General features: G+C 37.2%; 2 protein-coding genes across 3 annotated transcripts; one reads left to right on the forward strand and one right to left on the reverse strand.

Annotated features, from left to right (window-relative positions):
- Positions 1 to 2,789: 2,789 nt before the first annotated feature.
- LOC130744310 (uncharacterized) lies at positions 2,790 to 6,883 on the forward strand. 2 transcript variants are annotated; one of them, XM_057596498.1, is made up of 7 exons: positions 2,790 to 3,288; positions 3,585 to 3,785; positions 3,875 to 4,018; positions 4,960 to 5,079; positions 5,178 to 5,264; positions 5,534 to 5,989; positions 6,585 to 6,883. In XM_057596498.1, the coding sequence occupies exons 1-6, from the start codon at positions 2,947 to 2,949 to the stop codon at positions 5,984 to 5,986; spliced, it is 1,347 nt and encodes a 448-aa protein (XP_057452481.1). In that variant the 5' UTR covers positions 2,790 to 2,946; the 3' UTR covers positions 5,987 to 5,989; positions 6,585 to 6,883. The 2 variants fall into 2 exon arrangements, with proteins under 2 accessions (XP_057452481.1, XP_057452482.1); XM_057596499.1 differs by having other exon boundaries at positions 3,878 to 4,018.
- A 3,351-nt stretch (positions 6,884 to 10,234) lies between these two features.
- Positions 10,235 to 15,605, reverse strand: LOC130744420 (F-box/kelch-repeat protein KIB1-like). Its single transcript, XM_057596606.1, has 3 exons — positions 15,493 to 15,605; positions 10,592 to 11,677; positions 10,235 to 10,334 (listed from the first exon to the last, which is right to left on the reverse strand). Exons 1-3 carry the CDS (start codon positions 15,603 to 15,605, stop codon positions 10,235 to 10,237), a joined length of 1,299 nt encoding a protein of 432 aa, XP_057452589.1.
- Positions 15,606 to 17,082: the final 1,477 nt, after the last annotated feature.

Consider the following 17,082-nt stretch of genomic DNA (forward strand, 5'->3'; position numbering starts at 1 on the left):
AAATCCATTAGGTTGGTTTCATTTAAGAAATCTCTGAACAAATCCATTCTGACTCTGCTCTGTAAACGCAACCCATCCTTCTCTTGCTGACTAAGAATTTCGTTAAAATCCCCCAGGCAACACCAGGGAAGCTGAGAGCGATTTAGCGAGGCAATTCTACTCCACAGGTGTCTTCTATGGCTGAAAATTGGGTTAGCATATATGAAGGTGCAGTACCATTTCTTGTTGTGCTTCTTATCAGTAATAAAGGTGTGAATGAAGTTTCGGTTGGATTCCTTAATTTCAACATCTATCCCATTATTCCACAGTAAGCAAAGACCACCCGAGAGGCCTAGAGGGTCCACACAATGCATATTTGGGAAAGAAAGGGTTCTTTGGATTCTGGAAGCTCTACTCAATGGAGCACGTGTCTCCATTAAGAAAAAGATGGCAGGCTGGAACCTTCTTTTGAGGTCCTTGAGTTCCTGGATTGTCGCGGGAGCCGCCATTCCCCGACAATTCCAGCTGAGTGCATTCATCTAGAGGTTGGGGGCGTGGTAAGGCCTGCCTCCTCAGCCGTAGGTGGTGATGATTCCTGATTCTCCAGGGTCAGGTAGCCCTTTAGACACGCTCCTTCAATCTTTCTTGCTTTGCAAAGACCCTCTCCCTGTGAGCTTGCCTCCAGTGCTCCACTGCCTCTCTTTAGCGTCATAGCTCTTTCAAAGCCCCTTGCCAGGGATTGTTCTTTGGAAGGAGATAAACCCACTGTCTCCTTTGAGGATTGACCATCATGGTCATCAGGGAACTCCACGATGTAGTCTTTTTAGCAGTCCCTCCTTACAGTCACAAAGTTCCCTTTTGTCGCTACTCCAAGTATGGATAGTGACCCCCCTTTTGTTACCCAACCTCATATGATGCAGTTGGACGAGAATATTCCCCCTTTTATTTTAGAGGAGGATCATGACCAAGCTGAAAGAGCTTCGAGCTCTTCTAACACCCAAGGTGAAGCCCTCCCCCCACTGGAAGGAGCCATTGTTGATCTGCAAGTGGACGAGGACCATTCCCTGGACCTGGCAAAGAGGACCCTCATAGGGAAGGTCCTGACTGATAAACCCATCAACAAGAATGCCCTGAAGACGGTGATCGCTAAAGCTTGGAACGCTCAATCTGAGATCCAGATGACAGATATGGGCATTAATGGTCTTCTCTTCACCTTCCCTGACGAGGATAAAGCAAGGAAAGTCCTCGAGGATATAAATTTTAAGATGATAAATCATTTAAAATAATAATACTTTTTTGTTTTCCCTATCTTCTACAAAAAATAAACAATCTTAACAATTTTTCATTTCCCAACCCCAAACCATCCATGCGCCAAGTATGTTTATTTTGTCAACATAACATAGTTTAATATTGCATTGGGCCAAAAAGCCCATATTACAGCAAGGTGGGTACACGTAGCACGAAAGCACATATAGACAAAGCACCAAGATTTATGTGGTGCGCACTGAAGCGGTGAAGCCCATATTGACATCTTATGGCTCCAGAAACTTTTTGCACTCTCAAAAACAGACAAGATTATCAAGAAAAAAAAATAGACAAGAGTTTCAAGGTTGACAAAAGAAAAAAGAAATATAGGCTTTTATGCGACAAAAAAAAAGGAAAAAGAAATCTACGGGTACTTGATCCACCCTTACTACTTGAGATGAATTTAACGAAGATTTTCAGAAAAACAATTTTTTTGAAAGTAATTAAAAAAATTAAAACTAAAACATGTAGAAATCATGAGAGGAGAAGTGTGGTGTAGTTACTAACCAATTGTTGATAATTGTGCTCGAAGGTTAGTTTAAGTGGTAAGAGTTAGGGGATATAGGGTTGAGTGAGATGAAAGTTGAAGGGTCCGAGGTTCAAACCTTAATGATGAACTAATTTATTAACATTACTACCAACGGACATTTATCTATAAAAAAAATCAATTGTTGGTTATCTATAAAAGGACTAAATTATCGACAATTTTGATCGTGTGTAAAATGAACAGTATCATAATCGCTCTAATGGATTGAATTACTGACGATTGAGTCTAACGAAAAATGGTTGGTGACTTTACGATAGTATATGTCGTTAGTAGTAATGTAAAATATCACATTTTTTATCTAATTAATGAAGAAAGTACAATGATAATTTTTTTGTTTTGACCAATGTATCTCATAGTCGGTAGTTGTGAGACTAGTTATTCACCTCACGATCAGTGCACTAAACGGCATGAGCTCTATGATAATTAATAAATATCTCACTAAATATATTGATTGCAGTAATTAAGAAAAGAAAAACTCCTTTTATTTAAGCAATTTACATAAAATGTAATCAACAATTGGTAATGATTCATTCACCACCTCAATTTTTTTGTCATCTCAGTTTCACTCATTTTTCTTTCTATCTTTCCCTCCGGCTTCTATCACATCATATATCATATCACAATTTTCTCTAACATTTCTTCCTTATTTCAAAAGTTGGAGATGATTTAGTTTGTAAAGCAAATATTATTCACAATGAAACCCCAAAAAACTATTTATTGGGAGATACAACTACAATTTCCCAAACATTTTAAAGAAGAAGAAAAAAAACTTAAAGGTTTGTACTAGATTAAGGAGGAGAGGGTAGTCAATCATTAATCAAATTATCAATTGTGGTAAATATCTATACATGAAGAAAAAGAAAAACTTGATCATCCATCCACATATAAATTTTGAAAAAGAACCTTTACTGACAAATTTGTCTCTGTGTATTTTGTTTTTATACCAAAAGAGAAAATTTTAGGGGTTGTAAGTTTTGTATGCACCCAAATCCAAGTCCAACCAATATTCACAAACACCAGCTCACTCACTGGTTTCCCTCTCAAAACTCAAATATTTGAACCAACAACACAATGCCTCTGCTTCTGCCTGCCCTTTGAATCACTCACGCGCCACCATGGACGACGCAAACGGTGGCGCAGTACCTCCACCACCACCGTGCCTCGTATCTATCGCCCCATTCTCCTCCCGCCGGCGCCGCCTCTCCGCCACCTTCGTGCGGCAGAGCCTCCCTGTCTCGCCAGTGGCATGGATATCCCTCCAGGGACGGCTCATCAACGCCGAAGAAGCCAGCTCGGCGAGAATCATCCGCGGTGGCTTAACCTCCGAACAAGCCCTCGCCTGGGACCTCTTCCCTCCGATCCACCGGTTCCTCATCGTCGCCGTCATAGGCGCCGCCGTCGCTCAGTCGCAGAAAAACCGTCAGATATGGTACCTTCAGAAGTCCGTTGAACTCAGAGTAAGGGCTCAATTTAATGCATCTCTGATTCTGTTTTTCTTCATGCTTGATTGCAATTTATTCGAGGGTTTCAATTTCAGCTTGCATTCATTTTGTTTGTCAAGAAAACTGGAACACCGTTACCGTTTCGGGTTTCGAAATTGATACCTAAATCTAATTTCTTTAATTTCCCTTTCATTTTGAAGCAACAATTCAAATGTAATGTAATTTAGTTTTAAATTTGCATGCCTTTGATTTTAATTCTTCTAAAGTTTGTATGTATGGGTCAATTTTGCTTTGTTTCATCATTTTATCAGGACCAGGTGCTATCAAGCATGCAGCAGAAGCTGGACAATCTTTGTGAGCAGGTTAACACTTCTAAAGAAAACTCACCAGCTGCCATCAAGGATAGTGAACTGAAACTGGATGATGAAGCTTTCGGCACCGAGAAGATTAAGTTTGTTGATTGTGGTTGTTGGCATTGCGAACGGCATTCTCCCTTTTTTAATGAATCCATGGTAAGAACTCTTTTGGTGCTTGTGGCCTATTATAACTGTCAATACTAAACAGCTTGGTTTTGATTTTGATCACTTATTGACTTGATTAGCAGGATGCCTCTGCTATGAGAGCCTCCAGTGGAAATGAGGTGCTCCAATATAAGATGCCTTGCAGTAATGAAGAGCAAGAGGAGCGAAGAATGTCCGATTTGTCAGACTTAGCTTCAAGTGTGACATCTGCAGCTGATATCCAGGTACTATTTTCAAATTTCTTCACTCATTTGTTGGGTTCCTATATGAATGAGCAAAGATACCAACATTTCTTTTGTACACCGCTTCTTATCTAGCATTGTCAGTTTGGGTAAATAGCTTAATCGAGCACTTATGACAGTAAACACTTATTACATAAACATTTATTCATAAGCTAATTTGAGAAGTTTATTAAATAAGTTTAAATTAGCTTATAGCTAGGTATAAGTCCTTATTCACAAGCTAATAGGAGTTGCTTATGAAAATAAACTCAAAACAACTTATAATAAGCTATTTTAATAAGTTTACCCAAGCACTTGTATAAGCACAAAGTCATAAACTCTTCCAAACACATTAGTAGTAGTAACTTCTTGTTGTTCTTTCTGACAAAATTAGTTTCTTGGTCTTTTTACAATTTGGTTGAACCCATTATTGTAATGTTTTTGTAAGGCTGATCTTGATATTGATTTTCCTATTATAAGTACAGCATCAATCTGATTTTCCGCCACCATGTCATGTGTCACTGTATATATAACTTGTTCAAATGGAGTTCTCATGAATCATCCTGATCAAACATTTTTGTAGTTTGTATGCATTCCACAGCCTTGACTTTGACTGGAACCAGGATAATTAATTAATTGCAATTGCTTAATTATGTTGTTGCGCCACTAAAAAGTAAAGATAACTAACCATACATGGAGTATGTGTCATGATATGAATGGAAGGAGTGCAGAGTACTCAGTACAATTAGAGGACTGAAATTTTCTGCTTAATTGAAATTCTATAATTGTCTTGTTATTTCTACCTACTTTCGGCAATGCTTCATTTTTCTGGTTTTCTTATATATTCTTAAGTTCCACCATCATTTAACTATTATATGCAAATATGCTTCTCCTTTCATTCTTTTTGGTACTTTGTCATGCCTTGTGACTTGTCTTATCCACAGTTGAACAACTTGGCTGTAGAACAAGATATTTATAATCTTAAGAGAGACTGTGAAGAGAAGAATACGACAATTAAAGAGCTAACCACTCAGCTGAACTATTCTGAAGTTGCTAATAGCAAGGTAATACTTATTTACATTTTATTCTCGTTAGTTAGAATTTTGAATTTCTCTTTCTCTTTGTTTAATCCACTCACTACTCCAACTACTATTTGATACAGAGGGTTACTGAATTAGAAGACATTATACGAAGGAAGAATACAACAATTACTAAATTGAAGAATGATTTGGTGGTTCTTGAACAAAAGGTATTATATTCATCCTAGATATAAAAAATTGAGATGCACCAGGTTGGTAGCTTAGGTATTTAAGTTGATTGTCTAACACAACCTTTGTTAGATACTTGAATATATATTGCATGATGAGAAACCAAATCCTGAATTTGCATTGCTATGGAATAAGCACATAACACTACTGATTACTCTATAAAGCACTGAAAGCAGAGTTAAAGAACTGTTCCTTATCCATCAATTTGAAATGCTTCTTTTACAACTGGCTTTTTCACAATTGACCTCAGGTTGTGCAACTTACAAGACTCCGTAGAGCCTCCTTCTCTGCTAGTACTTCAAATTGCAGCCCACTGCCGCAAATGAGAGATAACCTCGTTTATGATATGGATAGCACCACTAGTCCCTCATCTTCTGATACAGATGGTTCTCCTGCTAACAAGGCACAAGATCCTCAAGTTGATGTCATTGTCTCGAACCAGGGTTCTGCTTCCGGGATTGATCAGATACCTATGCCAGCAGAAGTCTTCAGTTCTTCAGGCAGAGTCTTTGAACGCCGCTCAAAAACAAAATCGCGATCCATTAGTCCTCTTAAAGAGGTTTCAATGAATCGGAAATCTAATGCTGCTTCTTCTTCTTCAAGTCCAAAGCAATTGTCAGCTCGTGGGGACTTGAAAAAGAGTAGAAGACGATCTCTTAATGGACCTAAGAGTGCAACTGCACTTAAGAGATGGGTACAGTAATGAGTAAGTAATCTTGAATAATGTTTACATTAAAGCATAGAATTTTATTCGCTTGTGTTAAAACTTCTATAAGCATGTTTGGATCAACTTCTTTTTCTTCAGAATCAATTTTGAAAGGCAGAAGTTACTCACATTAGCTTGTCCACTGAGTTAATTACGATTTTAGAATCAATTGTAGAAGAATTTTCAAAAATGCACCATTTCATTGCTTTTTTAATTCTCAACCATTTAGAGTCTGCTGCATTATCGGTTTGCATCAGTGCAAACAAATGCTTTTCAAGAAAAAAAGTGAATGCTTTCCATAAGGATCTAGTGGGAAGTCCATTCACACTACACTCTCAATCATTACCCAAACACATGCTTATCGGACATCTTTATGTTGAATTTGAAGCTAATGAACTAAGAACATTGCAAGTATGGTATAAACATATTCTCCATAGCAGCAAATTTCTTCACATGTTTGCTAGAAATTTACACCATGCCCTCAACTATGGCCATCAATGAACGCTTTTTTTATTTTGATATTTTTGTTTTGATTTTATCTTTCACTAAGTGGCCACTTTCACATATGTTCATTCATTTTCATTTCTCATTGTAGGTTGCTATGGGACGCAGGTCGAGGGTAAAGGATTCGCTATGTTATGCAGTTAGCCAGCGGGATCAAATAGTGTTAAATAGGATGTAGTAAATATGCCAGAGGAGTATAGTGATATAAATTATTTACTTGAGTTTTGGCACATTATGGTTTAGATTGATAAATTACTTATGGCCGCAGCAGGGATTTTATTCAAATATAGGTAGCGTTGTCTAATGCAATGTTGTAAAACTTAGACTCTGTCATGAGTAAAACACTAAAACTTATTGCATTCCATGAATATAACCAGTTTATGAAGTAAACTTTACTTTCAGATTATTTTCATTATTTTCATTGTTTGTCAATTCTCCACCTTCTTCATTACCTTTCTCCATTCTTGCTTGTAATTCCCAACATGTTTATGATGTCTAACGTGTGTGAATCAAATTTCATGACAAAAGTAACCCAACATTAGGTTATTTTTGTCATGAAATTTGATTCATTAAAGAACAATACTATATCACACTAACGATGACGATGCAACACGCACTCTAGCACGACATGGTGCAACGCACATAAATCACATTTCTAAATAACATATAAAATAAAAAATCATTGACTCCAAATCACAAATAGACATGTCGTGCAAGGTTGTGTGGTGAGAGTGTTGTATGCTTCGGTGTTTCCCTTCATTAAAAGTTATATGAAACCACGCAAAAAATTAACCATCTTAAATAAGTTTGAGCACTTGGTATGCAAATGGATTAAACACTCATGAGGGGGGACAATGCATAGTAGTACAATCTGGCTCGAGTCAAATAACTTAGTAGGATCAAGATTTTTGAACTCTAGAGGATCTAAGTCCATTAAATAGATGAGAGCGTTAGAGAGCAAAACATAAAACCAGAAGGGAGAAAAGAAAGGTATATGAAATCCGGGTTCGTAGAATAGAGAAAATGAAAATAAGCGATAAAGAAACTCAAACATGAAAGAAAGCGATGTATAATTTCTGCATATAACATGAGTAATGGATATTCCTTTTGAAAATCCATGAGCAAGGCCAAAAATCGAAGTCATAATATAAATAATTAAAGGGTTAATCCTCTAATTGGTCCCTGTGGTTGTGTGGCCGTCTGAAATTAGTCCCTCCCGTAAAATCTAAGTCCTCGCGTTTGAAAAAGTGTGTGTAGCAGGTCCTCGCCGGAGGGACTAATTTCCACACACTTTTCAAACGCGAGGACTTAGATTTTACGGAAGGGACTAATTTCAGACGGCCACACAACCACAGGGACCAATTAGAGGATTATCCCATAATTAAATATGGTCCTATTCTATGACAATTGACAAATGTATAAGCAAAGAGACACCATTTGACCCTTGAAAATATGAGCATCTCTCCCAAACAAAATACACACTAAAGAATCACATAATTGCTCATTTATGAAATCATTGACAAATCTAATCTCTACATGAAAGGAACTTGAAAAGATATATGATAAAAGTAGAGCTTTCATTTGGGCACATAAGGCTTTTCTTGTGTGGGGTTTTTTACCCTAACCCATGTGGGTTAGGGTTGGGCTAGGGTTTGTGGGCCAAATTGACAACTCTACTTCCAAGCTGATTTTGGGGTTTTAGGTCGATTTTTGAGGTTGGGAAATTTTTGGGGATTTATGACCGATTTTTTGGTTTAAAGCTGATCTTAGGTTTCATGGCGTATCGACGTCGAGTCAGGCTGGTCGTTCTACGTCGACATCTTGTTGGGTAGGTCGGCGCTGATTCAAATTGAAATTAGGGTTTAGGAGCAAAATGTTGGAATTACTTTTTATTTTATTTTAAAATTATAGTAGAAAAAATAAAAAATTAAAGAAGAAATACTTTTTGGTCAATTATTTTTTATCAATATTTTGGTCAACTATCAAAATAATAGATGTGGGCTGACCCTGAGACTGACCATACTAGCCCACATCATTAGTGGGCCTAAATGGCTTAGGCTTAATGACCCACCCTTAATAGTGGGACTTAATGGGTTAGGACCAAGATAAGTGACTTGAGGCTGGCCCTACGATTTGGGGCCAAATTCACAGCTAAATGGTCCATAATACTTTTATTATGCACAAAACTCGTTACAAAACGGCTAGGCTTGTGACATGTTCTAAAACACGGTCAACAACATTCCTAGATAGCTATAAAGGATGATCCAATATCTACATCAATATTTACAATTCACAAAATTTCTATCAAAGTGAAATCCATCAAGTACACTGAAGCTTAATTCTATGACCAACTTTTATAGATTGCACACAAATTAGAACAATAACTTTGAATTGGGAAATTAAACTCTTTATTCAGGCATTTCCTCTGTACAAGCAAAAAAAAATTGTGGGTTAATTACAGGAGTGACATGTACCAGTAGGATAATTACACATGGATTTATTGCTAAATTAAATTGTGGACTTTTTAAAACTCCGAATCAACCCAATAAATTTATTTTAATTATAAACCAACCCCAAAACTTACGTTTGTTAGGAATTTAGTCCTTCTATCAGGTGAAAAAATATAAACATGTTAATTTTTTCAGACATTCTTTCACATCTGTTCATTACGACGATATCAGCTTCTTTGGGGCGACTTCTCCGCCGTCACCATCGTCAGCACGGCGGCGCTTCTCGGCGGCGAGGACGAATGAGTCTCCCACGGGTGCATTGGCGGTGGTGTTGTTGTTGATGAGATGGGAAGAGAAATTCTGAGCCACTTCCTCTCTCCACACTTGTGCCAAAAATCTGGGCTGTGACCGGATCTGGTATCATATCTGGGTTGGGAGAGGGTGAGGGACGAGATCGAGGGGAAACCGAAGGAGGCGGCGCTGCGCGGCTGGGCTCGTGACGGTGAGCGACGAGACCAGGACTGGTATCTCACAATGGTAACAACGGTGGACCCAGAAACCTCTCTCTCTCGATCTCGCCTCTTCTTTGGTTCAGAGGAGAGAATCGGGGTGGTGGCTGATGATACTCGCCAAAATTGTTTTGATTTGTTTCTCTGAATATCAGGAATAAATGGGCTTCGAACGAGGATGGGATTGTTTTGATTTGTTTCTCTAATGTTATGATTCCGATTTGTTTCTTATCTTCTACAATGCCCAAACAATTACCATTATAACAATATTCGATTATGTTAAAAGGACATTACAACGAGGATTTAGTGACAATGTAGCATAGAAATTTAAGAATCGAGTGTTCCATGCTTTTATTTTGAATATATATAATTTGTGTTTTGTTTCCACAATCTGAAAAATATTTCCAGTTAAATGAGTCTTTTTTCTGAGTTAAGATGATGAAGATGATAGAGGTAGAAGATGAAGATCATAAGTTTTTTGGGTTTGATTTGTTTAGGTTGGGTTAGAGAAGATGATGTTCCTGAGTAATGGGTAGTGGTGTAGAAGAGGAAGTATGTGCAGCTCACATAAGTGTTATGGGTTTGATTTGTTTAGGTTTGTATTTTCTTTGACATTTGTGTATATGTATGGGTGGCACCCTAGCTTATCTAAAAAAATTGTGGTTAAAAACTTAATTTATGGAGGTAAATATTAAGAAGTAAACTAAAGGTGATAACGTAAATAGTGTAAAAAAGAATCTAGTCAGCTTTTACTTATCCATGACATATTAAATGGAAAAAGATTATTGGTACACTTCACTCCTGTAGCCTACACTCATTTGAATTTGTGGGCATCCAAGTATGCACCCTTTATTCCTTACTTTAATGAAACATGAAAACGTCCTGCAAGGACAGAGATTAAAAAAAAAACCATTACAGAATGATGAGAAACTGAAACTTGCATAAAAGAGAGCTAAATAACAATCATAAGAGTAATATCATCTCACAAGTCACATGAGGGAGGGGCATCTTCAACAGCAGTAGATGCAGAATGAATGAAATGAACTTGACCCCAAACCCGAGTAACAACAATTAACGATCCTTATACGGGCCTCCACAGCGGTGAGGGATGGCATTTGCAGTCACACTCAAATGCATACCTAGGCCAGAGCCAAATGGGAGAATTGGCGGAACTCTGACGAATTAACTCCCTAGCGATCTTCGCCTCATCAACCAAAAAGGTTCCTAATTCAGCTTGATAACCGTTTTCAAAGTCGCCAATGAAGTATATGCGGTTTCCTCGAAGCTGTGGACAATTGTTAGCCGAAAGAGATTCACAAAAAAAATCACTGACAAACAAGGCTTGATCTCCCAAGCTATCCACATTGACAAGCAGATGGGGTGAATGATCACCATTAGTACTTCTTTCTTGTACCTTGAAAATGTCAAAGCCAATGGTCTTGTCAATAATGCTTACAGTGTCAGAGTATCTCTTGACAACCAAAATATTTCCCTTAGACTCCACCAAATAAACATCGAATGTATCTGATAGACTCACAGTTGGGATGGTAGCACATATAGTATCATGGTGAATGAGTTCATCTTTGTCATTATCAAAACGGAATATGTCAACCTTGTTACCATCTTTGTTAATGGCATAAAGTTTGTCATTGTGAAATGCAATATTACCATATTTTTCATTGCTTATGTAGCCTTTCCATTCTTTGTCTCCAATGTTGCACCAAATTAGGTTTGAATCAAATGTGATACCTGCAACGGTGATGGGATTCAACATGGCACACGTCGACATCGTGAAAAATAAAGGTGTTGACACGCGAATACCAGGTTTTGAGCTCATAGCTGGAGGGAGATCAATACGAACTTTAGAAAAGAGGTTCAGAATAAATATTTCATCTCCAGATTCAATGACTAACCATCCCTTGCAGGATCCGATAATTGAGGCATAATAATCCATAGGAGTGAATGGTTTCGGGATAAAGAAGGGTTTTCCAAGTATGACACTGAAAAGCCTATAATGTGAACTGTTGTCTTCATCAGCAAGGAGCCAAGGGATATCCGGAGTCCAAATGCTAGCCTTGTTGGTGGTAGAAGAATACCACTTTTTGCACACGGTGCTTACTTGAGCTTGATGTGGAATTGTCATTCTCTTCCAAATCTGCTCTAGGATCTCGGATAGCATCATAGACCAGTCTGGTCTTGTGAGTTTCACCATATTCCCGTCCATCCTGCAAATATAAGGCCATGAAAATCCATTAATTGTCTACATGTATGAATCTTAATAATATTCATTGGCTAGAATTAATGTGAAATGGAATGAAAATCATTCAAATGGCGTTAAATTAAATCATATATGTATAATTCATTATATCATCAAATATAAAGATACATAGCTACAAAAATTAATCACTGAATTGAAAAGGACACACATTGATACTAGCTAGTAGAACAATACATTAAATCTAGCTAGCTAGCCTCGATCGTTGTCAATGAGAGTTGAAGGGATGTAAAATTTCAAGCTTTGAACTTTGTTTCACAAGGAATATAATCACCAATTAATCTCACTTGGAGAGGAATGGTGATTTCTAATTGCATGGAATGAGAGTATGAGACCAAAAATATACAATCTTCAGTTCTTGTTTCTTGTTTCATATAAGCAAAAAAGGTACAAAGTCTATAAAATAAAACTCAAAACTAAAATCACTGTACGAGAAATGACTAAAAGAGAATTTATCCGATAAATTGTAGTAGTGGCGATTTCATACAAATAACAAGACTTGGATGAGAAAAGACAAACCTTCGTTGCTTAACAAAGATGAAGATGAACTCGTAGAGATAATTCTTAGTTTGTGAAAGAAAAGTAATCCTACAGGTGATATTTGTACTGGATGATATTTGACAATTTTTTTATAGCGGATGAGGCGCCTTTTGGATATATGCATCCAGTTCATGGTTCAAACGTTGCAACGATTGATTTGAAAATTTTAAATACACTACGCATTGTATTAAAATTATTTCATATTAATTGTTAATACTAAATTAAAATGTATACCAAAATCATATTTTATTTTATTTTTTTATAATTTACTTTTTTTGATATTTGATTAATTTCTCTAAATTTATTTCATATTCAAATTCAGTTCCTTTAAAATAATTCTTACTATCTTTAGATAATCTTTCCGTTCTACCATTTTATGCATAAAAAAACATCTTTAGATAATGTTAAATTCATTTGAAAAAGCATTAGCTACCACGTCAATTAGTTACTAGTGTTTTCTCGTGTGTAATGAATGAGAAAATAATTTTCACAATATTAAAACATAAATTTATAATAAATTAGTGTTTTCTAATATGATTTAAACTAGTGTTTTTTTTTACTCGCACGGGGAATATGTTTGTCGTATTTTATACGTGAATCAATACGTTGATTATTTAAAATATAATAAACAAAGATGAAATTGAAGAGTCTTAAATAGTAATCAAAGTGGACAAAAACATAAAGGCAATAGAACAAATCATAAATATAAGGCTTTGCCAACATATTAAACGACAAATTAAAATAGAAGAGTCTGAAACGCTATGCAAAGTGGTGAATAAGTCTTAAATTGAAACACTTGTTTGAAATTTGTGTGGTTGAATAACTAATAAACAAAGATGAAATAGAAGAGTCTGAATTGCGAAGCAAACGACTGATTAACTAATAAAAAGATTGGTTAATAACGAAATCTCAAATTCTCCAAAACATATAAGGGGACGGTTTTACGGTGTCTAATAAACAATAGCTAAGTTAATCTACAGTGAACGTGATTATGCGCGTTCGTTTCCGCTCATATGTTCTCAAAAACTTATTGGTAGACAACATTGCGCGTTGAGGTCGAAACTACCCCTTGTTCATCCACAATGAACACCTTCAGCCCTTTTCTAGACTTCACCCTCAAGAGAACGACATACAGTTGTCCATGAGTAAACACATGCCTCGGAAGGTACATACCCACATGAGAAAGAGACTGACCATGACTCTTGTTTATAGTCATTGCGAAGCATAAAGTCACCGGGAATCGCCTTTGAGAGAATTTGAAGGGAAGACCAGAGTCAGAAGGCGTTAAGGTTATCCTTGGAATGTACTCTGTTTTACCCAGCCTAATTCCTGATAAAACAGTTGCAACAATTATATACCGAGTAAGATGAGTGACTCTCAACCGAGTTTCATTACACAAACCAGCCGCTTGGTCTATGTTTCGAAGAAGCATGATCGGAACTCCAACTTTCAATCTCGATCAGTGGTTTGGAATTCCCAAGCACTGAACGTCGTTTAAAAACTCAGAGGTGAACCACTCCGCGTGAACCTTAGAATCTTCATCCGATCTACACGAGGTATCGTAGCTCAAGTACTCTCTCTCGACACCAGGAAGCTTTTACAGCATGTAGTTGTTGACTTGCTCGACACTCTCGAGGGTCGGGGCGAGAATCGTTCTTTCCTGGAAGTACGAATCATTTTCCAAGTTCGCCACTAAGTCCGGATAAGCAAAATTAATCAATTCAAGAAGAGGATAAGGACCTTGTCCAATCAACAAATCTGACAGAATCTCAATTGTGGTGTGAGCCTCGTCGATGGTGTCAACCGTTTCGTCGCCCACCTTAAGAATTCACTCTGCAAACACTCTTATTTCTGCAACAGGCGCTGAGAATGAGGCACTCTGTAATCTCATGTTTTTGAATAAAACGTGTAACGTTTAATATATAGATATTAAGGCTTAGTTTTCAAAATCAATAAAATACATAAATAATTTTAGGGTTAATCCTCTAATTGGTCCCTGTGGTTGTGTGGCCGTCTGAAATTAGTCCCTCCCGTAAAATCTAAGTCCTCGTGTTTGAAAAAGTGTGTGTAGCAGGTCCTCGCCGGAGGGACTAATTTCCACACACTTTCCAAACACGAGGACTTAGATTTTACGGGAGGGACTAATTTCAGACGGTCACACAACCACAGGGACCAATTAGAGGATTAACCCATAATTTTACTAGTTTTAGTTAAGAAAATGTATAATTAATATGCATTTGATTTATTAAATTTTTACAATAGAAATATAAATTAGAAATTCAATATTATCGTGGATATGTTAGTAAAGTTATGAGAAATAAAGTAAAAAGTAAATAAAATTAAGGATCAAAAGAGAGAAGTATAAATAACATAATGATTACAATTTAATTCAAGTTGGATAAATATTAAAGTTGAATTGAAAATAAAGATTTCGTTACAATAAAAACACGAATTGTCCGATTAAAGACCATCGCTAATGTTGTAAAACGGTCAGTAATGAGAAATTAACGACGACCTTTCGACGGTTAACAATCTATCAGTAATATTTACCGAAGATTTTTGGGAAAATGTCATTGTATTTACCTACAGAAAAGTTTCAACTCTCTTTGTAGCCTAAATGTATTAAGTTTCATAACTGATTAGCTTACACAATGCTTTCCATTGCCTGATAATATTTTTCCCAAATTGAATCGATGATTAGAAATTTTCTAAGAGTGAAGACAAATTATTTTTATTTTTGATCAATAGACAAATTAGCTTTTCCACAAAAAGAGGTTTGGGCTTTCTGTATTTTCACAACCTTCAATAATGTTTTTTTTTTAAGAATGCTTGGTTGAAGTATAGTCAGAGTAATTTCCTCTGCTAGGGTTTCAGATTTGGTGTGCTGCTTCTCCTCCCTCCCTCCTCCACAGGGGTGGGATGGGGGGTTTCCTTGCCCCTAGAGCCTTTTCTTCTCCTTTTTGAGCTTTCTTCGCTCTCCATGGTGGGAGTTTTCCTCTCTTCGGTGTGAGAGTTTTCTATCCTCTAGGTAGGATTTTACTTTTATGTTCTTTCCTTCCCTCTCTCCATGCCAATTTTTTCCTTTATCATCACATGCGACCACCAACCGCGGTAGCCCTTGCATCCCCTTCGTTCGCCACCACTGCTCTTTCAACATCCTCTATCACGTCCTCCTCCGCCACAAGCGCATTCGCCACATCTGCCGCTAGTTCGACCACTTCCTACCTCAACCATAATTCTCTACTACTAAGACCATCGTCTGTTGCCACTGTTTCCACCAACACTGGTGGTTTTGCCATCGGATCCGCTGCATCTCCGCCAACACCAGCTGCTTCCATGTCACCGTCACTGCCACCGTTGCGGGCGCCATCTATCTCCTTGTTTGTTTGTTTCTTTTCCTCTGTCAGTTTAGGATAGTTTGTAGAAGAACCTCTTCCTCATTTCTGTGTTCTAAATGACGGCGACCAAGACTTCATTGTTGCCACCAAAGCTGCGATGACCTTCTTGGAAGATGCACAATATGTAGCCACGACAGAGTCGAATGGGTTGTAAAAGTTTGAAGCACGGTTTAATATTAAAAAAAATGCTTTTTGCTTAGAAGCTGGTTTGGTTGTATTTTGAATTACAGGAGTTTAGGGGTTTTAATGGCTTTGTGGGGTTTTTACTTCATGTTTTTAGCTTGATGTATCCGATAGAGTGGGCATGCTTTGTACTTTATAATTGTCTTACCTAGCTGCATTGCGAGATATCATTCTTTGTGATCTTATTCTCACATGATGTAAGTGTCATTCAACGACCCTTTGGGAGTTAATCCAATCATCTTTGACAAAAAATAATAATAATGTTTTTCTAGCAAATAAATGTTGGACATTTTTTTAAAGACCAAAATTATTGGTTAACATGTTAACTAAGGCTATTTATTTTCACAAATGTAATATTTTTGAAAGTTGGACTTGGGTATAGACCAAGTTAATGGTTTCATATAGACGTAAATTGAATGTTTTAATTTTTAAAAGTGTTATTCATAATGAACATGGAGGTCCTAGATCTAGGGTCTATGTAGTCATCATCGTGCTCAAGAGAGAACCTAATTTATTATGAACGGGGTCAGCCTTTTATAGTGGGGTTGAACCCTAAACCTAAATTTATTACATTTGGGCCTTAATCTTGACTTGTTGGGCCTTGATAGTAATAAACCCAAAGATCCTAGCCACATGCCTGAGTAACCCGTCTCGCTTAGTTCGGCCAGGTGTCATCTGTATGGATCTCGTCAGGCTATACGGGGCAAGACCAGCTCACAAAGTAACTCGTCTTGCGTAGTCCTGCCAGGGGTCATCGGTATGGGTCTCTCAGCAGTGGCGGAGCCACCGCCCGGCGACCCTGGGCGCTTGCCCGGGCTCCAGAGCTTGGCTCCAATAGCAAAAATAGTTGAGTGGGAGGGGTGTGGGAGGAAGGAGGAGGGGTTTTTGGGCAACTGAAACTGATTTTGGCCATGAGATTTGAGGGAGGTGCATGGGTAGGTGGGAGGAAGGTGAAAACTGAAAAGAAAATTGTATAAGATGACCTGGTGTGATGGGTCGTGATTTTTATTTCTCTCTCTTAGTTAGATCAGACTAGGAGCAATAGAAAAATTTCAGAATAAGAGGGTGCTTTTACTATTATTGATTACTTTACTTTACTCAATGCACTAGGTATTTATACCCGTGCGTTGCACGGGTTTATTTACAACATTTTTTAACATTATATAACAATGATTATAGTTCAAATTATTACATAAATGTTAAAATAGTTTTTATTTTAAAATAAAAAATAATA

The sequence above is a fragment of the Lotus japonicus genome, chromosome 3, assembly GCF_012489685.1.
Source record: "Lotus japonicus ecotype B-129 chromosome 3, LjGifu_v1.2".
NCBI lineage: Eukaryota > Viridiplantae > Streptophyta > Magnoliopsida > Fabales > Fabaceae > Lotus > Lotus japonicus.

What these genes read in the sequence shown, in the direction of transcription:
- LOC130744310 (XM_057596498.1), top strand. Translation starts at nt 2,947, where the DNA reads ATGGACGACGCAAACGGTGGCGCAGTACCTCCACCACCACCGTGCCTC. An exon ending in AGAAGTCCGTTGAACTCAGA is followed by an intron (nt 3,289 to 3,584) that starts GTAAGGGCTCAA and finishes TCATTTTATCAG; the next exon opens with GACCAGGTGCTATCAAGCAT. An exon ending in CCTTTTTTAATGAATCCATG is followed by an intron (nt 3,786 to 3,874) that starts GTAAGAACTCTT and finishes TGACTTGATTAG; the next exon opens with CAGGATGCCTCTGCTATGAG.
- LOC130744420 (XM_057596606.1), bottom strand. Translation starts at nt 15,605, where the DNA reads ATGGAAGCAGCTGGTGTTGGCGGAGATGCAGCGGATCCGATGGCAAAA. An exon ending in AGTAGAGAATTATGGTTGAG is followed by an intron (nt 11,678 to 15,492) that starts GTAGGAAGTGGT and finishes TTATATTTGCAG; the next exon opens with GATGGACGGGAATATGGTGA. An exon ending in CCCATTTGGCTCTGGCCTAG is followed by an intron (nt 10,335 to 10,591) that starts GTATGCATTTGA and finishes CTGTCCTTGCAG; the next exon opens with GACGTTTTCATGTTTCATTA.